This window comes from Sander vitreus, chromosome 18 (genome assembly GCF_031162955.1).
Source record: "Sander vitreus isolate 19-12246 chromosome 18, sanVit1, whole genome shotgun sequence".
NCBI lineage: Eukaryota > Metazoa > Chordata > Actinopteri > Perciformes > Percidae > Sander > Sander vitreus.
This window is the reverse complement of record NC_135872.1, coordinates 14,660,522-14,685,807: the sequence shown is the minus strand read 5'-3', so window position 1 is coordinate 14,685,807 and position 25,286 is coordinate 14,660,522. Positions and strand designations below refer to the sequence as shown.

The window sequence follows — 25,286 nt, the reverse complement described above, 5'->3', positions numbered from 1 at the left end:
AGCCTATCACACATGCCTTTTCACCTGTCTATACAGCTCCAGCAACAGAATTGTCGCTCTAGTAAAACAGCCAATCGCCGAATGGCCCTACCGAGCCATATATGGGGTTTCCGGTAAACAGGGGCGCGCTCTGGCACACTGTGAGCGCGCAGACGGACGTGTAGCTGTGTGTGGGGGCCCTTTCACTGAGAAGAAAGTGAAACATGCGCTGAAAGCATCGTCATGCATTGTACCTGACAACAGCGCCATGCGCTACTTTTAGGATAAGAAGACGAGGACAAACCCCTGCACATGACAAGAGCTACAAGAATAGGAAATGCAGATCTAGGCTATTATGCCTCTGCATTTCTATTAGGCTATTGCTTGATTTGGTGACCGATTACCTGGTGATGATCATCCATGCAACGTATCCACGGTTGTTGTCCTTTTACTTGGCCTACACAGACTAATCACATGCGTTGATGCATTTGGCACCAATAGGCCTATGCGTTATTCCCGCACAGCCTAATTCAGCTCCTATAACAAGAGGGATTGTATAGACTGGATATGCTATATTTAGGTTTCAGATGACCTCACAGATCCACTGAAGTGAAAGGGATAGTTGGTGAATAAAGGGGGCCTTTCCCCGCTCACAAGGGCTCCGCTCCATTCTGCTTCCCGGCAGTCACAGCCCCCCTTTGGGTTTATTTACTGGCACACCATTAGGTGGTCGGCTTGAGCTCATTCAGTCGCCGGCTCAAGAACGGAAGGGTTCAAAGGTCGGAAATAACTGACACCCCTCGCTACAGCTCAAAGACTTGTTTTCATCAAAGCAACTTGAGCATGAATGTGTAGGGCTACAGAACGGCCGAGTTTATTTTTAGACTCAGTGATGAGTTCATAGCCTAAATTAGGCAAATAGACAATTAGTGTCTGTGCTCCTGCGAATAACACCTATGCTGTCATTACTTAGGCTAAAATTAAATGGCACAAGTAGGCTATTTATTTAGGCCTATTTTACACATGGCTACTCACATTAAATTAGGCCTACATTAGGCTACATATCAAAATGCTTTACCCATGGGTTTTGTGAATATTATCCCGCCCATTAACCCTCGTCTGTGTTGCTCCAAACTAACTGATTTAGTATGTTACATTTTTTTAGATTATTGTTAGGCTATTCTGGTCACCAATTCAACTACCAAAATGCCCATCTTCTATTCTTACCTCTAAAGATCTAAAAACATTGTTTTGAACAAATCTAGGTCAGCATTGCTGCTTTGCCAACCAGTCAAACAAAATACTCAACCAATCCACAAGGTAAACTGGTTGGTTGGTGTTTAGTTTCATTCCGCTGCTCCGCAGACACCATGGAGAGAGTCGCTGTCTGAGAGCCACGGCACAGACAGAACTCTCACTCTGACACTGTTTCCTGGAACCAAAACACGTCATGACGTGTTGTGCGGGGCCTCTGCACAGACGACGCTGAAGAGCCGGCTTTTTATTTTTACTTGAGTGATCCGTCGTCACAACAGAAACGATCGTTGTTGCTATGCAAAATGGGGACGTCACTGACGCGAAGGGGAGGAGTGTTGCTGTGACAACCAGGAATGTTCAACAAAACACGAGCGCGGGAAACAAAACAGCGATGCACTTTGACACAATAACACTATTGTCAACACTTTATACCTTTTATTACCGTAATGTTACCAAAACCCGCCTGAAGCCTGCACTGTTAAAAAAAAAAAAAAAGGGCATTCACAGGAAAAGGAAAAACGCAACTGAATGTATGAATGACGATTGTGGCCAGAGTTTATGTTTTGTGCCCATTCATAACTTTGTATAAATGCTATGTCAATAAAAAACTACCAGCAATATGTTGCTGACACTACTGTGGTCTTGGACTTGTGTGCTACTTCTATTAAGACCTAGTTACAGAACTTCATGAATAGGTTGTAAAACCCTTAAAGTAGCCTAGGCCTAATTAAGTTAAACACTTAATTTGAAGAGCAACATAAAGTCTGAATGTTGGCTCAGTGTCAAAGCTGTATTATTCATAGCTTGTTGTGCAAATTATGAGGATTCTCTTTACCTCAGTCTTAGGGAAGACCTATGCTATATGATGATACCTGGCCACTAGGCTACTGAGAAAAGCAAACTGCTGTTGTAGAAAAGTATGGCATACACATAACAAACCAGTTATCAGCTCACTCTGCAATTAAACACACCCTTTGATAGATTGTACACAAAAGGTACAAGCACTGCCTGGGGGCAGAATACATGCAATCACCTCTGATCTGACATGTGTTTATGGTGTTCCTGGCATATATTCATAGTTGTTTTGAATTTCAAACAAATTATGCACATTCCTGTATCCCATTCCAGTAAACACATTTCTTTGAAACTTAGGCTAGAAAGAGAGTCGCACGGTTTTAGAAAAAAAAAGAGACTTTCCCGGCAGGTATAGCCAACAGAGTTACATTTACATACATCATTTTTGTTATTTTTTTTGCATAGAAATCTAAAAAGCATGCTACTTATGGGAGTTAGATTATATCAAAACATAAAATCTAAGATTTGAAAGGTCAGAGAATGAAATCGGCTCTTTCAGCTTTGCATTCTGGGATTTCTTTCCTTTTAGAACAGGGAAAAAGAGTATGTGCTAGTTATGGGGCTTTGTAGCCTTTCAGTGTGACATGGAGAGTGTGATAGTTTGTACCATTATATTCAATTACATTTTTTGGGGGGTTATTTATAAGACTACTTGGTTACATTTGTGTTAACCCTCCTTATGTTGATGCTCTATGACAGGGGTGAAAAACAGGTGAGTAGGCTGCTCCATGCTGGTACTGATTCCTGGCCTACTGCTCCAGCCAGAAAATGTTGCTTATATGTTCTGGGACAGGAGTCTGGATGAGTTCCACCGAGCCGATGAGCTGTGATGTCCAGAGTGGGGACAACACTGGAGAGTTGCATGTGACCGTGGTGAGAGCAGGTGGAGTCAGAGGATGTAGTTGACTTTGTGGAGCTCTGCAGGGGCGTGGCACAAAATGCTGTGCCCTGTAGAAAGGCATTCTCTATGGGCCCTTCCCTGCATCAGCTATTCATTCTATCACATCTTTTTGGGCCCTCCTCACATAACGGATCTGGGTACTCTGTCCCCTTTTCACCCCCAGTCCCCTTTCTACCCCTAGTTTGACATCCCTGGAGCTCTGCCTGATATTATGATGGATGAGTGTCAAACACACTGGTGGAGGTATGGCCTGAAAGATAAGGAAAGTATAGCCACCCTGTATTTCACTGCTCATATTGTATGACTGTGTAAAAAAACACTTTGAATCTTTGATGCTACATAATAGCACTGTGGCATGCCTGATTGATTGTGCACGAGTTTCTCCAACCACAACTTGTTAATGAAAGTGTGAATGTATTTTGGTTTTTCATAAAGTTATCAGTAAGTTGTCAGTAAGCTATAACAATGCGTTAAATGCTATCTTAATATAGCGGTGAAAATACTCCTAGGCTATATGTTCATAGTCTTGATATAGGCCTTGGCCTAAATAATATATAATATACATTTTGATAAAATATTCAAATTGACAGTGTTAACAAAAACAGCAGTGTGTGTTTTGATGCGTTTGTTTGATACTCTCAGTTCAGAACAGACTAATCTGCATGTTCAAATGTATCTTTCCTTGCACTTTGCTGTGTACTTTAGCTGACCATTATCCCAGTTCTTTAGTTTTCACAACAGCCTCTGTTTGTTGTCTACATAACGTCATGTCTCTGTCGGCCAATCTCAGATGGTGTATTTCCCAGCAAGGTCCGCCCCTTTTACAGGATGCACCATATATGGAGAATTACGTATTGGGGATCCCGTTTCTGGAATATTCCATTTCTCGAGGGTGAGTTTAAAACTATTTCTAAATGTTACTTTTCAACTTTAAACAGCACAAATTCGCATTGCATATTCAATTGTCAGTGTATTAAAACGATATACAAGCAATAGTTGCTATTATTGCTGCGTTGTTATGTGACTGTTTTGGTGTTTTTCTCCCCACGGTGTCGGGTAAAGAGCGCTCCCCCTTGCAGACGTCATTTGGCCGGCCCTTTCTCGGGCTATAAAAGGGCTCCGAGCTCTCAGAGTTGGCAGTCAAACTTTCAGTAGCACAACGAGGATCGGAGACATTATATCGGGAGCGGCAATTTAAGAGTTTCTCCCAAACCTACAAAAGGATTTCCTCATCTCAAGTTTACAGTTGTTTGAATCTTCTTACTTGGTTTTCTGCGGAAAGATGATGTTTAACGCTTTCAACACGGAGTGCGATTCCTCCTCACGCTGCAGCACCGCTTCCCCGTCTGGGGACAATCTGGGATACTACCCGTCACCAGCGGGATCTTACTCCAGCATGGGATCTCCCCAGTCTCAGGTTTGTCCAGTCAAATATTATTCAACTTTTATTACAATGTAGGTGATATGCTATTTACATAGCCTATTCGTTTGCATGCACTTTGAAAAGATAAAGCTCATTCTAGCCTTCACTAAATTATTCTCATGAAGCTTAAACATACGGTTTAAAATAATGAATATAAGCTGACTGACAAAAAGTAATAGCCTATGCTGAGTTGTGCTTGAAATAACATTGACCTGCTGCACACAGAGCAAGTGTAGAATTCATCCACCTGGAAACCCCATAGAGTGTAACGTCATAGTTGACATCATATGGATATTTTTAAACCACCCGGCTTTTTATATCCTGCAATGATGCATCCCCCTCCTGAAAGTATACCAAATGTACTCATGATCCTCTTGCTTTACCCACAGGATTTCACCGACCTGACAGCATCAAGTGCCTCCTTCATCCCCACTGTCACCGCTATTTCGGCAAGCCCGGATCTGCAGTGGATGGTCCAGCCTTTGATCTCCTCAGTGGCCCCTTCTCACAGAGCTCCCCCCTGCAGCCCCAGCCCAGCATACTCCAGACCAGGCATGAGGTCCTCATCCAGGGCTCTTAACTCTACCAAGAGGGCCAGAATGGATCAGGTAATTACTATCTCCATGTACTTCAAATGTTACATAACATGTATCTTCCATGTTATTAGTGTATTCATTATCACAAATCTGGAGACTTAACCTTTTCTTGTGTTATGTGCAGGTGACGCCTGAGGAGGAAGAGAAGAAAAGAGTTCGCAGAGAGAGAAACAAGCAGGCAGCCGCAAAATGCCGCAACAGGAGGAGAGAGCTTACAGACACACTGCAAGCTGTAAGTATGCTACAGATTTGCCATCATTCATCAGAATGGATTTTCTCGCCTCAGCTAACAGTGTAATCCAGCAGCCAAGCTAATGCCACTTCCTCTATTTCTCTCCCCCTTACAGGAAACTGATCAGCTTGAGGATGAGAAGTCCATCCTGCAGAATGATATTACTAATCTTCTGAAGGAGAAGGAAAGGCTTGAGTTCATTCTGGCTGCCCATCAACCCATCTGCAAAATCCCTTCAGAGCTGGACATTGACTTCTCTGTGGCCTCCATTTCTCCTGCCCACCCCTTCCTCTCCAACGCGGTGTCCTCCCAGCCACAGACCACCATCCCAAAGGCAACCACTATCACTTCCAGCCAGCCAACCTTCACCTCAACCTCCTCCAACTCCATCTTCTCCAGCAGTAGCTCTGTCCTCTCCACCGCCACCATCACCAGCAGCGCGGTCAAGATGACAGACCTCGACTCCTCTGTCCTCGAGGAGTCCTTGGATCTGCTGGCAAAGACGGAGATGGAGACAGCGCGGTCAGTGCCAGAAGTTGACCTGTCCAACTCCCTCTACACAACTCAGGACTGGGAGCCCCTTCACGCCTTAGCCAATAACGGTGACTTTGAGCCCCTGTGCACGCCTGTGGTGACCTGCACACCAGCCTGCACCACCTACACGTCTTCTTTTGTGTTTAGCTTCCCAGAGGCAGAGACCTTCCCCACTTGTGGTGTCGCCCACAGGAGAGAAAGCAACAGCAACGACCAGTCCTCTGATTCCCTCAGCTCCCCAACACTGCTGGCCCTTTAAAGACTTCCAAAAACAATACTTCCTATTGAGCACATTTTCTTGATGTATAAGACCGATGTGCAGATCACAGGCCAATGGAATTGACTTTTACCAGAAAGCAAATTTATTTATGATTTGATTTGCCTTTATCTATACTTGCCTATTACACCCATGTAGCAAGTTTTAAAAAGCATGTTTTAACTAATAGGCTACCACCTAGATGTTTAATGAGTTCATATATGATTTTATGGTGCTAGATAACAAAACTTGTTGTTGTGTGTTCAGAGCAATAGTTATTATTGATGCAGTTTGTTTTCTGGTTGATGGAATGTGAGAGTAATTGTGGAAAAATTTAAAAACTGACGTGCTTTGTCTTAACCATGATGGTCTGAGTGGTCTATCTTATAGTATCAAGTTTTCTGTGAAAACATTAGATGTTTTAAGTTATGAAATTTCTATTTATTTTTTTACAGAGGGTTAAGATAAATGTTTGTAATTTATGTAAATAAAAGTGATATTTAAATTCAATTATCTGTCTGGTTGAATCTGTGGCACTATTTATATGCACACAAATAGCCTACATTAGTGTTTTCTCTGTCGTAAGACAGGATAGCAGTGGTATTCCACAGATAATTTAAAATGTCTAAAATTAGCCTCCATAAGGGATAGCAGTATTTTCCTGCACCTACACTGGCTCTATTTATTGTTCCGTCTGTTGCCAAGGTTAACTATACGTCAGGGCTCCTACGTCACTGCGTTCTTTCCATTTTTTTAAATCTGCAAGCATAGCGCGATGACGTCGTAGCCAACTTCCGTGCCCAAATATAGACCGCTACGAAGACTCGCTGCGACTGCTGTTTGCCCGCAGAATACAGAAGGGCTTTTTCCGCTAAAACAATAGATCTAAGTATTTGTCTCTGGGTTTTCTCTACATCTGATTTGATTATTGGAGAAAGAGGAAAGACGTGATGCATCGCCTCTCTAATCGAAACGATATGTTTTTCATAGCCTACGTGCTCGTTTCAACCGCTGCAGACATATGCCTACAAGACAAATCGAAAGAGGATCCGAAAACAACGTTTTAACCACGATCTACGTTAGTTTAATTTATGTTCTCTCTGAACTGAAGGTCAACAAAATATTACCTCCCGCAGTCAAAGACGCACATGTGAGTGAGTTGCAGCACAATGCAAGAAATAGCCTAGTCCCCAGAAATAATTCATAAAGTCACAGACAGCAGTTTGGACTTAACCTTCTTTCGCTGTGTTGTGTGTAAATGGACTGGGGCATGCAGACAGCTGGACTTAATGTGTAAAGTGTCTGTCTGCAAAGTGGTGTTTTTATTCAGCCTGTTCTAACTCTTTATTACCACTAGACAGACTCTAAATTTGCCTCTTCTGGAAGCAGAGCTGGGCTCAAATTAATACTGATATGCCATAAATGATGAGTAGGCTAGGTCACATGTAAATACCTGATGATCTAGAAACTTACAAATGGTCTAGTAAATTCTCTTTTTTCCCATAGTGCAGTTGGCTGATGGTCTGCAGGCAAACACACAGTGATACACCCACTTTAACTGCTGTGACTAAAAAGATGTGCAATTGCGTATTACTGTCTTAATTCTTCATTTTTCTACATGGTTTTCATTCAATCTCGAACATTAAGGTGCATTATTTCATCTCATAGCTTCATGGTCAAGTTTAGGTTAAAGCTGGGAGTTAAATGTCTGGCTCTGTATACACTAATGAAATCCATCTTTCCCAAACAGAAAATTGCTATAAAAGAATGCCAATTCATAAACATAAAGACAGTTAATTCATCACTAACACAATGGTCAGCAATACATTTCATTTCAAATGAAACTAAGGTGACTGATCTAGTGTGACTGTCTTGTACTTTTCTGCTGAGTTTAATTAAACTACATGATGATGTTTTGCCATTAATGTATCTTTATTCATCTTATCTCTATCTCATTATTGTTATGCAGTTCATCATCAAACCTTTACCCCTCCCTTCAACTTGTCATTCATACACCTCACTTGCTCATTCATATCAATATTTCACCATGTAAAGAATCACTGGAAGGCGTATTGAGAACAGCTTTGCACAGGAAATGTGTGGTGTGTTTGTGCACGTGAGGAACATACTGGAAGACTACCAATAACTAAATTACTCTGACGTTTGTGCCCTTCAAGTCGACACACCCTTCTTGTGAAACACGGCCAAGATATTGTCAGTTGTCACTCTGCTTCCTGTATGGACACAGGCCTGCTCTTCCAAAGTACAACCTCAAACAAATATAACGATTCAAATATTTGATATAGTTGAAGTTGCAGAAGTACAATGCTACTTCCTTGGTTCTTGCTTGCAAAACACTTGGATTAAATGTGCTTTTACGAAGCCTCTTGTTTAGTTAGCACTGTGCTGTTGCATAACAGCTGAATTCTGAGTACCTATCTGCTTTCCATTGCACTTAAGCAGAGCCTCTTTTTCCTCAATAAAGCCATATGTGCGACCATGCAGCGCCTAATAACTCTGTCTATTAATACCTTTTTGCCAGCCCCAGGGAGATGGGGAAGCAGCAGAAATAGCAGGTGCCCATTGCTTCTTTTAACATCAGCATCAACAGCAGTAAAATTAGACCACTATGACGCCAAACTGCGTCGGTGCTGCAACCCAGGGGAGGATCCAGGCAGCGTAAGCCTGATAGAAAGAGAGGAGGAAAGTAAGAGTGACGCGAGGTGAGGAAGAGGAAAGGAGAAAATGATGAGTATATCAGGATGCAAGGAGGGAGACAGAAAGAGATCCCTTCCTAGGTGTAAATGTGAGCACAATGAAACTGAGTTTGCCTCTATGCCATGATGACAAGAGCTCAGTATGGCTCGGCTCCATATTCACACAGAGCTATCCCCTGATCAATTTCTTTTGTCGAGAGATAGTGTGAAGGCTTTACAAAACCATGAATACTTCAGTGTCTTCCCCTGTGGCTAAAAGTCTGTGTGAGTGACAGAGTGGTACTCAGTCGGGCATTTACAATGACACCAAATTACACTTTTAGTGAAGCAAATTACATCTGTTCCTGACATATTCCTTCTTCTTTGTTTCATGTCAACAGAGTGAGTCCCTCTGACACAGTATAAATATTTTATAACATTAAGTTTTTATGGCACTGTGTGTTCATCAGTGGTAGTGTATGACAAATCAAATTTAGGTTTGAACTCAGTCTGGAGTCTGTGCTCTTATCAGCGTATGGTCTGATTTTTGTTTGTATTTTCAGTATCTAGAGATGATATCAATCACACTTCAGAGAATGACAGCAATTAATTGAAGGGTGTGTAGACACTTGCGTCAGCATGCATGCTGATTTAAGGAAGTATTATTCCCTGTAAAGTAGGACATTATAAGGCCATGCAGTGCTAAGTCACTGCCCACAGGTGATAAAAAGGTCAGGCAATCAATAGTGAAATAATTCAACTACCTTTACAGGTGGCTTACAGACTGCACCTGACCCCTAGAATTATGTAATGAATATTGCTCAAAATGTAAGCTACTTGAGGATTGAAAATCACTGGTGGTAAGAAGAAGAAAAGTAAGCTTTAGTGGGCAGGTGTGACATTCACATTTAAGTATGGTTAAAAGATGCAAACATTTTGATTAGTCACAGCTATATGAAAGTTTTGTGAATTTTACTTCTAGCCTAAATGCTCCGTATGGAGGAGTGGGTGACTATTCTTAGTGATTATTTGACGCACTAAGCTACAATACTGGAGGGATTTCTCTGTCCAATAACAATTGGACACAGAGCCAGACTCCCCACACATCGTAGCGAGTGCTTGTCTGGTCTCGTGGGATCAGTAACAGGGATGTTTCCCTGGAAACTGGACAGCTCTACCATATGTAATTGGGTAATCCCTGAGCTGCTGACAGAAAAATATTAGCTTTTGGACTTATAAAATACCTCAGCCAATGTGATATGTCTGTTTTGTAACCCAGATTTACCATTATCACATACTGGATGGATTATTATGCAATTAATGTAAAATAAAAATTGTTTTTGAGAACTGAAAATCTTCAAATATAAATAAGGTTATTGTGAGCAGTTAGAAAACTAGCACAAAAAAATGAAAAGAGATGATTTCTAATCTTATAACAGCAGTATCAATATACTTCTATTGGAGCGGGTTTAAAATATGTAGCCTACAATGATAGAAGTATATACATTATTGCTCATTCAGCTGAAGGATGTGTCTACTGTCCAAGACAGTACATGGTATGAAACAGTGTCACACATTTACAGTTAATCTCATTTGAATACAATTTAATGCCACAAACTCCTATCTAAGATTGCTATTTTTTCATTCTGTAAAATAAGTGAGACCCCCTGATCAATCTACTGTGGTTTTCACTACCTTGACTTTACATGTTAGTACGTCTATGGTTAGCAGTCTTCCCACTCTCATTATTAGTCTCAGGAATGTGGCTATTTTGACCCACTAGGGGGCCCCAGGTCCTAAATAATGTATTCTATGGAAGGGCCCCATACCACTAGAATATTCTCAAAACCTTTGGTTGTCTCAAACAAGTTTTGTGTTGGTTGTTAGGTTAGGTCTGTGTAAAAAAAAAGGCCATGGTAACACTTGCTCTCTCTCCTTAGATGATCGACCAATCAGTGACGAGAGTCATCGCTTTGATCTCCTGCCAGTCCCTCGCGCTCAGACAGGAGAAGGGGACAGACCGCAGCAGCTGCGAAGCCTGCGGACAGACTTTTTCTTTATCTTTCCTTTCCCGTTTTCGGACTGGTTGAAGTGATGTGTGTAGCCCAGAACGTTAAACGTAAAACCATTCTGTCGCTTGCTAAACTGTCATAGGTTTTACTGCCTCGTTATCTGTGTAAACGTTAATGCTATGTTTATTCATATTTCAATAAGTGTTCTGCTACAATGTGGATAAGTTTAGCCCGTGTTACGACGTGACATTTATTTGGAGAGAGATATATTATCGCCTTGATAATATTGCTGTTGCTGTGTTTCTTATTGCATAGTTGATAGATGTGCAGATTGTTTAATATTATTTGTGCAGCCACGTGTTGATATGCAGGTTGCGTAAGAGCAATTTGCTTCTTAACGGACTAGCGCTGTGGAGCCACGTGCTTATTAAAGGTGTATTACACTGTTTGCGCCGTCATGAATATGTGTGCTGTAATAGATGTGGCTTATTCTCAGTTTGTGTTACTGAGCAATATGTTACATTTATGTTAATTATTACTGATAAATGAACATTGAATATTGTTTCTTGTTATATGCTGGTGGTTATAACATTTAGTTTGGTAAATAATGTTCAAAGTAAGTTATTATTACTTTAGTTAGCCTATTATTTGCTTATATTTCATAACCACATCCAACTTCAAATGTAATGTCAAATACAGCTTCATAGTTAACTTCATGTTTGAGTCGTTAATAAATCTTCCAGAAAGTCAGACATCTCTGGTTCAAGTTCTTACTGGACACCCTATAGCGGGCCAGTGTTTCAGTAGCCAGTTTTCAATAGTTTGTACAGTCTGCTTGTATAACACTAACACCCTAACACTACATTATGTTTTGTTCCATTGCGTCGCAGGGCCCTTTGTACTGTGTGCTGTTGTGCCGCTTGACTACATGGTGGTGGGGCGTATTTGGACATTTGAATTGGGATATTTATACTGTCTATTGTTTTTCTTGTACTGTCCCCTTTCACTAAATATACGTCAGGTTGTAGCTTTAAGCTTGCAATTAAAAATGGGGCGGGTTCAAATCCGACCTGCTGCCCTTTGCTGCGTGTCATCCCCCATCTCAAATACTGCTGTGTGGTACCTGTATCCCACTACATGCTGCAAAGCTCAAGACTACAAAACATGTCACTATAGTCCCTTTCCGACCGGAGGGAATTTTGAAGTTTCTAGAACATAACGTTCCTTTTTTTCTCGTGTTCCGACTGGACCAATTTGGGGATTATTAAGTTCCTCTGACCGCAGTTCCTGTAACTCTTTCAGCTCCTACTTAAGCTGCTCCTACTTACCAGGGCAGGGTCTTTTACCTTTTCCGCATCTTTTTAATATGGTATTAACTTCACTGTTTAGCATGCCTTCTACTTTTGTAAACCGGTCTTAAGTTTATCTTTACACTCTAAAGTTTGCTGTGTTGTGTTTTACTTTGATATAAATAAAATATTTAATAGAAAAGTGGGTTACTACAGTTATTTGTACATGCGCAGATGAAGGTAGGCCTACCTGCTTGATTAAAAAGAGCAGCAGCAGGTTAAATGACTGTGGTATCATAACAAAATGTCTTATGTGTTCACACAGCAATCTAATCACACCTGTTGACATTCTTGTGAATTTTTTGTGTTATCATCACAAAAGATTCATTCAGACAACCTCCTTACCCCTCCTACCAGTTATAGGCTATGGCCACTTGGCCAGTGTGAATGCAAATGGTTTGGGGGAGAGTAGTTGGTAGAACTGTTTAGAAGTGGACTGTTCCTATAACTACGTTCCTGTAACTACTTGGTCGGAAAGAGGCTTATATAACAAGGTATCTAAACTCAAAGGCCACTTTTATCCCAATGTAATCTTTAGAAAATCAAGTTAGCTCAGGTGCCATCCCATGATGGGGATTGTAACCCCTGTCTCTGTTCGAAGACGGTCTCTGGCGTTGGATGTAAACGCCGTCCTTAATCTTTCTCCCCGCCATCCCATAACTCCTGAATGAAGTCTTTGAGGCCTTCTCTGTAATCTTGTCTTTCTGGTGTTCATTCCATCTCTTGTCCAGAAATCACTAGCCTATATATGTTGCATGTGCTTCATGCAATGCTCCACTTCAGTTTTCCTCTCTGGGTCCTGTCTTTAGGGAGTAACAGCGATCTTAAGGTGTTTAATGGTTTGTGGTAAGTGACTTGAAGACTTATTGGGATGAGATTCTCATCATCCACTCCTTTTAACCACTGGCCTTGGTGTCACCTGAACCTGCTGAACCCTCCTTTCTTTGTCCAGATGTTCTGATTTGTGTAGGGTCGTATAGGCCTATATTTATATTTCGCGTTTCGTATCGCGTCGGTCGGAAACTATAGTTTGTCCAAGCGGTGCTGCCGTAGCTAGCTGTCAAAGATAGCGACCGTTCTGCACATGCTAGACTCACATCGTGTAGGCAAGTTGGGATCAAATATACATCCATGATATAGCCTACATCCATTGATCAAATCGAACACAAATCTAACCGGCATTAATTGTGCGGCGATCGCCCGTGATCAGTTCTACGCAGGCCTTGCTCATCTTGAACGAGCCTAACGTGACTGTTAACGGGTAACGTTACAACCGGTTACAACTGGTATGGACTCCTGTTCCGGGTAACGTGTCAAATATGATTTTAGGGTCTTTATACGCGTTATTAGCGGGCTTTTTGGGTGCTGTTGCCTCATTGTCTGCCAAACTGTCACTCGGTGCAGACTACCTGAGAGAGAAGTGTGATTCAGGACTCAGCGGCTGGACTGAACCTGGAACAGCCTGTGACTGGGTAACGTTACGTTAAATATAACACCTCTCTCTGTGTCTATTTCTCAAAACATAAGAGATAAAATAGGCTAGTTTTTATTGTCCCAAAGGGAATTTGTCTTGGACAGATACTGGCTCCCGGTCCAGTTCCGTATCCAATTCAAAGTCCTCCTGTTTACATTCAAGACCATCCACAACCTCGCCCCCCCCATATTTGTCTGATCTCCTCCAGCTTCCCGCTCCCTCAGATCCTCTTCCTCCATACACCTGTCTGTCCCCTCCGCTCGTCTCCCCACCAGCAGCAGAGCATTCAGCCGCTCTGCTCCCCGTCTCTGGAATTTATTACCACCCCAACTCAGAAACATCAATTCATTCCCCCATTTCAAATTGCAACTCAAAACACATCTGTTTAAAACTGCCTATTCCACTTGATGTCAATTGCTCTGCCTCTTTCTGTTGTTTCTATTGTTGTTTTATTCTTTATTTTTATTTATATTTTTTGCTGCTTTTAAATGTCTTATGTATCCCTGTATGGTGTCCTTGAGTGCTGAGAAAGGCGCCTTTAAATAAAATGTATTATTATTATTATATATTATTATATATATATATATATATATATGTGTATAGTACGGTGACCCTGAACACCCTGAAGAACCAGATCTTAACCAATCTGAACTATAAAAGAGTTCTTCCTTCATTTGTCACCCATCTGTGGTTGTGTGGCTGACTGCTGCTTTCTCATGTTACATGTGTATTTGCAGCTCCACATCCCCCTGCGCCTGCTGTGTGGAAGCCTACTGTTCACCTGTAATGCTGTCATGTGGACCTTCTTTTCCAAGGCGCTCCGACACTGCTCCTCTTCAGCCAGGGCTACAGTCACTACCACTGCATCCAACTTCATCTCCTCAGTAAGCATTCCCCTATGGTGCTCTATACACCTTTCATTTTCAGTTTTACTTCAAGCAGTATTGAGCCTGTAAAAAAAGAAATGTACTAAGCAGCAAAAAGTTGTTGTGAAAGCCTTCAGACTCCTAGACATTTCAGACTTGTTCTGTCTGTGTTTTACAGTGAGTATGTTTTTGTGTGTGTGTTCAGGCTGTCCTGGGGACGGTGATGTTTGGAGAGAGTCATGCAGTTCTATGGTGGGTGGGAATCTCTCTCACTCTGTCTGGACTACTGCTGCTTCATGGATCCACACCTCAGACACTCCAACAGGAGGAGGGCAAAAAGGACAAATGATGTAGATTTGACTCATCACAAGCATGCAGCCACTGCGCTTCAGTCACAATAACCTGTGGCTAGACTCCCTCAGAGACAATTTCTGAGGGATTTCTCACTTAATGTTAAGTGCAGTTAAAACAGCAGACTATGTTGCACATAACTGATGGTATATTCAGTAACACCAGTCATAGCTACCAATTCAGAGTCTAATGTACGTTTATTATTTTTCGGCAGTTATTTTTAGGGCCTGAGCACCAACAACGTGGGAGGAAATTAAATTGACATGGTGTGGTGTACACATGATATTGAGCAACGTAATGCTTGTCTCATGCCACTCCCCCTTTCATAACTAATTAACTGTTTGACGTAGACTCTTGTAGGAGACTAGCCTGGCTCCGCCCTCCTACGTATTTACGCTCAATTTTCATTTCCCTTCACTACTACGTCTGGGTTCGCGGTATAGTCTTGGGTTTTCTCCAGCCAAATTTTGGTGGTCCAATCAGCGAACAGAGGGAGTGGCTGAGAACGATGACGTTGAGGCTGTGCGCTAGAGTTGTAGTTCCGTAATGGCGGCGAAGAAAGATGCGAGCGAAGCCATTCGGTCTGTTGTGGCAACGCTACAGAATATCCAGAAGTTAAAGCCCGAGCAAGAACAATCTTTGCTGAGTTGTGTCGGTGGCCATGATGTTTTGGCCCTCCTCCCCACAGGGTTCGGGAAAAGTTTGATTTTCCAGCCCGCTCCGTTAGTGGTGAAGGAGTTGGCTAAGGCTAACGCAAGCGATGCTAATGCTAAATATAAGCCTAGTCACTACCCGATGTGAGTCGAGTGCAGATGTGAGTTGCACATGCGTCACTTTGCGACTTCACAAAGATCTGTTTTGCTGTTAGCCACAGAATATGAGATAGGTACATTACATAGCAGTAATTTATTATTTAGCGTAAGGCATCACATTTTCACGGCATGATCCCTGATGTCAGTTCTAGATTAGAGGCTGAAGTAGCCTACAAGAACCTGCTAACGAGAGACTTCTGTAATGTCAATACAATACAAATGGACCTACATAACGAAGTTCGTTCACTGCTGGCTACAAGTTAGCAATCAAACACAACAAAGGCTGTCATTTGAATGGCGTTTTAAGCTAACGCTAGCAATCAAACAATCATAGATAGCTACAACGTTTGCCGGATCCGGATCCTTTAGCGTTATGCCGTAAACTGTTTAAGTCTGAGCATACGCAACTCACATCTGCACTCGACTCACATCGGGTAGTTACAGTCTTGTCGGTCTCCCCTCTTGTTGCACATGCGCATGACATACATCATGACCAAACGTTAGCGATTGGTTATGGCAGATCCGGAGTGGCTCTGGGCAGATCCAGTAGTTTTAAACTTATTCTTTAAAGAGTACCCGCCTTCAAGGAAGTTAACACTTGTGAATGGAGAGTGGCCAGACTCTCTGTACAAATGAAATGTACGAGAGTCTGGTAGGACCAGGCTAGTAGGAGACATCATAAAGAGTTCCTTTCATCAGTGGTTCGCCGTGCACCATATAATATGGCCACGCCCCCTTTCATAACTCATGAACCATTTATCATAGACACTTTTGGACACAGGATGTAGTACAACATTTGCAATGCATAATTTCCAATGCCACACAGTCCATGCAGGAAATAGTAAAGATTATTATTATGGGGTCGGCTTAAGGCAATTAATTTAAAAGGAATGTCACATTATTAACATGTTCTCAACAAAATGTTGATACTAATTGTACACCAAGTAGTGACAGTGTCACCAAGCAGTGACATAGAAATTGATATGGTGGTGATAATACAAAAACAGGAAATTACTGCAACTTAAAATTTCTAAGTACATTGTACCTGTGGGAAATTGCCAGCAGTCTGTCTGATACACTTGGAGTTGATGTCACTTTTGTACTTCACTAGACACATTTTCAGGAAACCTGTATTGGAGATGGACATTAGCTATTTTTATATAGAGTTTGGTCCATTGGTTTGAAGATGCTAACAAATATTCCATCTCCATAGTGCGAATTTTCAATACAACTGGTTTAACTAGAATTACCTCCTCTGGGTTGTATGCCTTCGCCAATCTGTCAAGTGGAAGTTAACAGTACATCCATGTCTGTAGAGACTCATATAATATATGTAGTGGCGGCGAGAAGGACGAGAGACCAAATTTAAGCCATCTTGAATTACCCTTCTCACCCTCTCTACAACGAGCTGTGATAGATTGGCAGCTCATTGGAGAGAGGATGAAGAACAAGATCAAAGCCTGGGAGTTGTTCCTCATCTAAGTCGAGGGTCTTATGACAGAGGATGTTGTCTGCTGTACAGTGTGAAGATTGTGTGTTTTGATTTGTAATATAGGGATATATAAATAACATTTATTTTACGTTACTTTGTGAGGCTTTGCTTTTGTTCTGCTATATGTCTATACTGTATATGTAGGATACGTTCACATATGTTACACATATGTTTTCTGCCCTGAAACGCCTTACACGCAACTGGTGGTGGAATGTAACTAAGTACATTTTTCTCAAGTACTGTACTTAAGTACAAATTTGAGGTACTTGTACTTTACTTGAGTCTTTTCTTTCTATGCCACTTTCTACTTCTACTCAATTACATTTCAGAGAGAAATATTGTACTTTTTACTCCACTATATTAATCTGACAGCTTTAGTTACTTTACAAATTAAGATGTTTGCACAAAAAACAGTTTAAACTACCCAACAATATATAGGCCTACAAGTACAGCTGAAATGATTAGCCGATTAAACACTTAATTGTTTGACAGAACTGTTTTGAATGTTTCCAGTCTCTAAAATGTGAGGATTTTGCTGCATTAAGTACTTTTACTTTTAATACTTTAAGTACCTTTTGCTGATGATACTTGCATACTTTTACTTAACATTTTCAATGCAAGACTTTTCCTTGTATCTTGAGTATTTTTACAGTGTGGTATTAGTACTTTTACTTAAGTAAAGGAGCTGAATACTTCTTCCACCACTGCATGTAACCAAAAAAGTTTCACATATATGCGCGTTGGAACAACAAGAAAAACATTGCATTTGAGACAGGCATTTAGCAGCTGTAGCAACTCAAATTCAGCCAGAGCAAGACCCAGCGCCAGGGTCTGAGCCCAGACTCCCTGCCGGATCTGCAAATTTTCTGTTGCTGCTGTATACAGGTTTAGACCCAACCATACTGTAGAAATAAAATGGATGGAAAGGCCATTGAACCATTTGGCGTGGTAATTCCATTAGTACACAACAAAATTGCGATTGTTGTTAGTTGTCAGGGTGACAAGTAAAGTAAAGTGTGTCGCACTAACTAGTTAGAGAGTTTCAGTTAGAGAGGATGATTTTTCAAATTAATTTTCAAAAACTTTGATTTTCTCCAACAATGATCTACATGTCATTAATTCGCTACAAATTTGACATTCATAAAATTAAATACGTTGACTTCAATTGAATGGCTTTTATATTCATTCTATTTCTATGGACCCAACGCTGCCTGCTACTGGCCACTGGCCTGCTGTTATCCCCAGCACTGGGGTTTGCGCTGGCTGAATTTGAGTGACAGTTGACTTCAAGGCACCTAACCCTAACCCTAACCATAACCATTGCCATTGCCTAACCATTGGATTATTAATAAGTTAAAACCCAGGACATGCTTGTATACATTTGATGTGTTAACACTGTATTTTACAGTCTTTTTACAAATTATACAGCTTGCCGTTGTTTCATTTTTGGCCTGAAAATATAGCATATATAACAGTGCTCTTCCTCTCTGCTATTCTTCTGCCGTCTCAATGCTGCTTCTCCACACAAATATATTGATCTCCCCGAGACCACGCTTTTATGTGTCATCATGTGATGGCACCTGAGCCAGCTTTATTTGCAGATGAAGACAGTGTGGTTGAAAGGTAAAGAAGAGCTTCAATGCTCAAATCGCATCACATATAGCCTATAGGCTTATCTCTAATCTCTATATTTTTCAAACGTTGCCAATTTAATTATCCCACAGTGCTTGACCACTCAGTCGAGGTCGAACAAATTAATAACCAGGCAAAGTGAGCAACTGCCCAGACATTCAGGGGCCCCACGCAGATTCATTCTGCTATGAAAACACAGGTTGAACTCACTATAACCTTACGGAAGAAGACTCGGTAGTTGTAGCGTACTTCTCCCTCCAGGTCAGGGGCGGCGCTGGAGAGTTCAGTCGGGACGGTTGTGTGAGCTGGAACTCGGTGTTAGGGTGTTAAACTGGTTGGCTGGCACGGGCTGGTTGGTTGAGGGTAGCCATGGCTCGACTCGCTGCGCTACTGTTGTTACCGGTTCTTATTGAATCGGTGTTTTGCATTTCTTTCTTTTTACCGGTTAACTCAAGAAAGTGTTTACGGGAGGAGATCCACAAAGACGTCCTTGTCACGGGAGAGTATGAAATAACGGAACAGGCGAACACCAAAACTAATCTGAAGGTGAGCATAGCCGGCTAGCTACATTAAACACAGCTAACTAACGTTAGTCTATTTTGAGGCCGAAACGGTTTTAGTCTTTTAACGTCTAGCTATGTTTAAGTAATCTCAGCTAAATTTGCCGCTACAAGTGAAATCATAGCTTATGTTAAAGCAGTCTTAAATATCATTGAAGTGTGGCTGAAATGTGTGACAACTGTTGTTTGCATTGTAGCTAACTTAGGCCCCGACAAACACGTCTTCCTGGTTTTAGTTTCTAGCTAATTAGCTAGCTAACATTATCGTTAGGAATTTATTCTGACGCAAACTCAAATTACTCCGACACCAATGCACGCCAATTTTATCACATATTTTGGGTGTTTTATTCAACAATTAATGTGTGTTACACCATGGGAAATTATCCCGTCACTGTCACCGGCTCGGCTCTGCTGCTGTTACACGTCAGTCTTACCGGCCATTCAGCTTGCAGACACAAGCTAGCGACATTAACGTTAGCACATTAGCCACATGTCAACGACAGCTGGTAGGCTATATACTGTGTTGTGTTCCGTCATACATCAAACAAGGGCGTATATTCCTTATTGTTATTAACCCATTGTATCCTCATAAAAAAATATTCCTAGTAAGGTTCTGTCTCCATGTTTTAAAAACTGCCAAATAAAAAACATTACTGTTTTGCTGGTATTAAGATCACAGATTCCTCCAGCCACACTCTTTACTCCAAGGAAGATGCAACAAAAGGAAAGTTTGCATTCACCACAGAGGACTATGACATGTTTGAGGTGTGCTTTGAGAGCAAATCACCCATGGGTAAGTGTTTTTTTTTTGTTTTGTTGTGGTCATATCAATAGATGGTTTTGAAATTAGTGAAGTTAATTTATGGAAATGAACCATGTGTCATGTTTTATTTAATGCTTTACATTTGAGAGAGAGAGAGAGATGCATTTGTTTTAAGTATTAACGTAGAAGGACTGAGTGGAAACTAATGGAATAACGGTGAAAAGCTTCTTAGTTGGTTTCTTAGTTAGGATGTGAATAAAGGTTTTTGCATTTCTGGAACTATATCCGGGTTTACATAGCACCTGTTAGTGAACAATTTAAAATGTTGTATTTCAGTTAATTGCATATCATGCTAAATCTCTGCTCTTTTCAATTAGGAACTGGAAGAGTGCCTGACCAGCTGGTCAATCTGGACATGAAGCATGGTGTGGAGGCGAAAAACTATGAAGAGGTATGCCTTGGGAGTCTGAACCGTTTGTTAGAATGAGACTAGTCTATATCGACAACGTTTCATTTCCGTGATTGTTCAGGTACGGCCGGAAATTCCGCTGGATGTCCGTCACCTTCCGCTTTCTTTGTGTTGGCGTTCTAAACTCCGGTAGATTTAGGAGGACTATGGTTAACTGCTCCTCAGATCTCTGCAGGGTAAATCGACAGCTAGCTAGACTGTCCGTCCAATCTGAGTTTTCTGTTGCACGACTAAAACAACTTTTGAACGAGCACGTGTTCCACCAAAACAAGTTTCTTCCCGAGGCTATTTTGCAGAGGCACCGTTGCTCCGTCTGATGCTGAATGTGATTGGTTTAAAGTAGGGCTGTCAAACGATTAATTTTTTTAATTGCGATTAATCGCTGAATTTCTATAGTTAATCACATGTTTTATCACATGATTAAAATTCTATTTTGCATTTCAGAACTGTTTTTAATTACATATTAACAATGGAAAGCAATTACAGTGTATCTTGATTAGGAATCAAATGAATGCAAAGAAAGTGACTTTATGAACTTGATTTTAAGATTTGTATTTATTTACTGTAAACAAAAGAAAAGTGTGAATCTAGTCACACATTTGAATCTAGAGTCAATATAATGTGCAGTAACTCCTAAATAATTTTGATTACTCACTGACGTCCAGTGATCACTTTGCAGCAGTTCCAGTTTGGCTGCTTTCTCCGTGTCGTACAGGCTGTTTATGCGTGAAACTAATGTCCCTCTCGACGGCAATGTATAAGATGGGTCAGAACATGCCAACCGTAGTCTTTAAGACCCCAGTCTTCTACGATGCTCGCATTGCGATTAACGCGTTAATGCTGACAGCCCTAGTTTAAAGAAATGCCAATAAACCACAGCATGTTTCTCTCCCATCCCAGAATGCTGTGTGGACTAGCCAGACCCTCCTCCGCAGCACTGTGGAGGGGGGTCTGGCAATGCAAGACTAGAATGATACAGCAGACAAAGACAGTCTGTCTGCAGCTTGTAGACTAGGTCAATGGATCTGGTACATTGGTCTTGCAGCAGGGGTTTCACTACATATATTCTGGTAACTAACTGGTAAGCTACAGTTCCATTTTAATTAAGGGCCAGCATTCCTAAGCGTGCTAGAGTGCACCCAAGAATTGTAGATTGACGTACTTGGTTAAATTTCCAAGTACACCCTTAGTCAGGATAAAGGCTGTCAGTTATCAAACTAAATGAGTTCAGATTCAGGAGATTTAAGAGACAATCCTTTTCCTGTAACTGTTGCACAACATCGAAATATGCAATGACTTCATGAGATTAATAAATCAAGTTGAACTGTGGAAACGCAAACCTACTGCTCTGTGACCTTATGTACACTTCTGCCACATTAAATAATTGTTCCTGCTGGCAACAATGTGGATGCCTTGTGCTGTATTAGTGGCATTGTTAAGTGTCCATTGTCAAAACATAATAACGTCAAAGGTGTCCCAGTGAATAAAATATGGAAATCAGTGGAGGTGGTTCTTTGCCTCCACCTCATTCAATATTTTCCTAAATAGGGACACATTGTTGTGCAGCATCACTTCCATGACTTAGTAGCCCTTCTGAGAATGGATCGCACTTGGCACTGTGGCTGCCTCATGCAACACCTAATAATACTGACGTGATAAAGCCCTGTAAGCTGAGAATCGCCTGCTTCCCACACATGTGCACAAACATGACGTTCTTTTCTGAGTTAGTGTGTAGGTGGATGTTCAGGGAGTGCTCAAGAGGGCTTGCCTGTCTGTGGGTGAGAGGGTGGAGATGGACTTGTATTCACCTATGTAGATGCGTGTGTTACTTTGAACAAATTTGCAAGCTGTTCAGTACATGATGTATTGGTAGAGGGTAAATATGAGGAAAGAGTCCCTATTACACAATGTTTGGTAATGTGTACTTGGCAGATGCATGCTGTATATCAGGCAGATTTTACTATGCAAGTTCCATAATGGAAAAAATGTCCATGTCAGGGGCTGCTGCGCAATTTAAGGTTATACTTTGGTTAATTTCAGACGAAAATCAGACCAATGCGTTGTTGCCGATTAGTTTAAATGGAAACAACCGTTTTTTTTTTAAACCTGAGTCCCATTTCCCCATGCATTTGTGTCTAATAGACTGATGTAACCAAAAATCTTTGAATTTGGTCCAGTATTGAGCGAGATCTCAATGACGGGCCGGCGCAAACCAAGCTGCAATGTAACCCAATAGGGCAGTTGTAGAGCCTTCATTTTTGTCCAATAAAGTGATTTTATTTTGTGCTACTGACAGGCTCAGATTGTTACTGAAAGTGTCTGACAACATTATCGATCTCAGGATGGGACTTTTTGTCCGAAAACAGCGGTGTGAATAGTGAAACACGAGACGAGAAAGGCGTTCAGGTAGTCTGTTGTTACGGAGTAAGCTACAGAAATTATAGGCTCCTGGTATCTAAAAGATTTTCAATGTAATGGCTCAATATTTAAATGATTTCGACAATGTGGATTACCTATTCACTAGGCAGGTTTGGTGACCTATCCTGCACAGACAACATGTTCATTCTTGTGGCTGATAGCAAGTCGTGCTAAAAGAGCACACACAGAAATAGTTATTGTCAGCATTATTAGTTGAGAGACTGCAACTGGACTTCCACCGTAAATAAAATAACACAGACTGCTACATAAAGTGAGGAATAGGAAGTGTCTTTCACCACCCGACATCAGAGAAAATGGTTGTCATAACCATCAGATAGATCTTGGAAATTAGTTCACTTCACCTTTTAAATGTGTACACGCCACACATCCATATCACATAATCCTGTGGTTGGTCTAGTTTGTGCTCCACCTTCTCAGGCGGTGCAGCTGTTTAATTCACAAGGCAGCTTTCTCACCAGCCTAACAGGAGTAAATGGCAAACAGTCTGTTCAAACACACAAGGTGTGTACACCTTCTTGAGGCAAACTATGTATCTGTAATATTGGGCTACACAAGTAAAATTGACTTGACTTTACTACACAGCTGAAGAGTGACACCTGCTGGACAAAGTATAAGTAAGGGCACTGCTTAAAGAGTACTTATTCTTTTTGGTGGTTTAAGTAGCTTCCGTTTTGTACCTCCAGATTGCCAAGGTGGAGAAGCTGAAGCCTCTCGAGGTCGAGCTGAGGCGACTGGAGGACCTGTCGGAGTCCATCGTCAATGACTTTGCTTACATGAAGAAGCGAGAGGAGGAGATGCGGGACACCAATGGTAAGGAAACGATGCAATTAGACAGTAAGACAGCACATAAATAACTTCATGTCAGAAATTATGATCAACTGTCTTGCAGTTTGAGCAGTTTCATGATCCGTTTTCCTCCATGCTGGGATGAGCTGTTGTTGAGCTTCTTTTAATATTATTTGAGTAGTATTTTACTTGTGGTGGTTAAAATTGCAGTCTTGACTGTTGTGAATAAAACTGAACTTTGCTGCAGAACATACAGACCATATTGTCTGCATTTTCTAGCCATCTGCAGCTCCATATTTTTACTTTACATTCATAGCAGAATTGTTCAAAGTAATACTGCCTTTTCTTTTCACGGTCTTGTATGTGTGTTCACATTCAGTGTAAGCAGATAGGTCTGGCTGTGCAGAAAGGCAGATTTAAAAAAAATGTGTAGTGAGTTAATGCAATATACAAATGAATAAAAATGCAGTGTCTGCCCAGCATTAGCAAGTGTCAGGTTGTAATTACCTAAGAGAATGAGAGTAAAATGATCTGGTTTTGTTGGTTAGTTCATTGTATAATCAAAAAGTATTAGTTCCTGACCAATAACACAACTACCTCTCTTTTTTTCCACCACTCCAGAGTCCACCAACACACGTGTGCTGTACTTCAGCATATTCTCCATGTGCTGTCTCATTGGACTGGCTACATGGCAGGTCTTCTACTTACGGCGCTTCTTTAAGGCAAAGAAGCTGATCGAGTAGAACAACTCGTAGCTCCTTACCTCGGGGGAAGCTGCCTGTCGGTCAGCCAACACATCCAAACATCCACCTTCCTCGGACTAGCTTCAGCAAACAACAGCAAGTGTGGTTGAGGGGCTCAAATTCTATTTCTCACGGCTGTAAGAGAGAGTACAGAGGTTGTCCTCTGAAAAGAAAAAAAAAAAAATGATTAACTTCCTTTATTTAGTGGTTTGAAACATAAAAAGCGCTGTAGGGAGAAGTGCACTGTGAGACATGGGAGGCGTATGTCACTGCATTAGTGATATATGTCCATCTCATGGTACTTTACATTTTCTGTCTGCACTGTTTTGAATGTTGCAGCGTACTGAATAAGAACTTGTTCCTTCAACCAGTTAAAGTGAGGTTTGATTTTTGAGCTCAGTTTGAATGGATGTGCCATGAGCGAATGTCTTTTGCCCTTCTGTTGATGTACACATTCTTTGCCATGCCAAGCAAACTAGATCCTTGGTGCCCTTTTATCAAGTGAAGGCTATTTGAAAAAGTGGTTTGTTACGTTGATGAGAAAGATGGCAACCACTTCTGTGTTATGTCACTTAATTTGCATACATGTTTGGTAGCTAAATTTAACCGTCTTTAGTTTGTTTTCATATTGTAAATGCTACTTAGTTGCTTCTAAAGGTTGTTGTGAGTTTTCATAGTAATATTCTCTTGGTTATAAATTAGCTCACTTCTATATGCTCTTGCACGTTCTAGTTTTTGTTTGTGAAACACCTGAACAATAATTTGTCACAAATCAATGGTAGCCAGAAACCAAAAACCTTGTCATTAGG

At 41.2% G+C, this 25,286-nt stretch overlaps 3 protein-coding genes across 3 annotated transcripts; all 3 read left to right on the top strand.

The window, feature by feature from the left end:
* The first annotated feature begins 4,133 nt into the window (after positions 1-4,133).
* fosab (v-fos FBJ murine osteosarcoma viral oncogene homolog Ab) lies at positions 4,134-6,543 on the top strand. The gene is made up of 4 exons (XM_078275051.1): positions 4,134-4,409; positions 4,805-5,023; positions 5,136-5,243; positions 5,359-6,543. The coding sequence occupies exons 1-4, from the start codon at positions 4,275-4,277 to the stop codon at positions 6,034-6,036; spliced, it is 1,140 nt and encodes a 379-aa protein (XP_078131177.1). The 5' UTR covers positions 4,134-4,274; the 3' UTR covers positions 6,037-6,543.
* Positions 6,544-13,372: 6,829 nt separating this feature from the next.
* On the top strand, positions 13,373-17,178 carry LOC144533000 (transmembrane protein 42-like). Its single transcript, XM_078274006.1, is given in 4 exon segments — positions 13,373-13,393; positions 13,395-13,562; positions 14,302-14,448; positions 14,636-17,178. Coding segments are annotated over 4 exon segments (474 nt in total). The 5' UTR covers positions 13,373-13,378; the 3' UTR covers positions 14,780-17,178.
* A 1,847-nt stretch (positions 17,179-19,025) lies between these two features.
* Positions 19,026-25,032, top strand: tmed10 (transmembrane p24 trafficking protein 10). Its single transcript, XM_078274005.1, has 5 exons — positions 19,026-19,263; positions 19,950-20,070; positions 20,418-20,491; positions 23,632-23,758; positions 24,356-25,032. Exons 1-5 carry the CDS (start codon positions 19,087-19,089, stop codon positions 24,475-24,477), a joined length of 621 nt encoding a protein of 206 aa, XP_078130131.1. The 5' UTR covers positions 19,026-19,086; the 3' UTR covers positions 24,478-25,032.
* Positions 25,033-25,286: the final 254 nt, after the last annotated feature.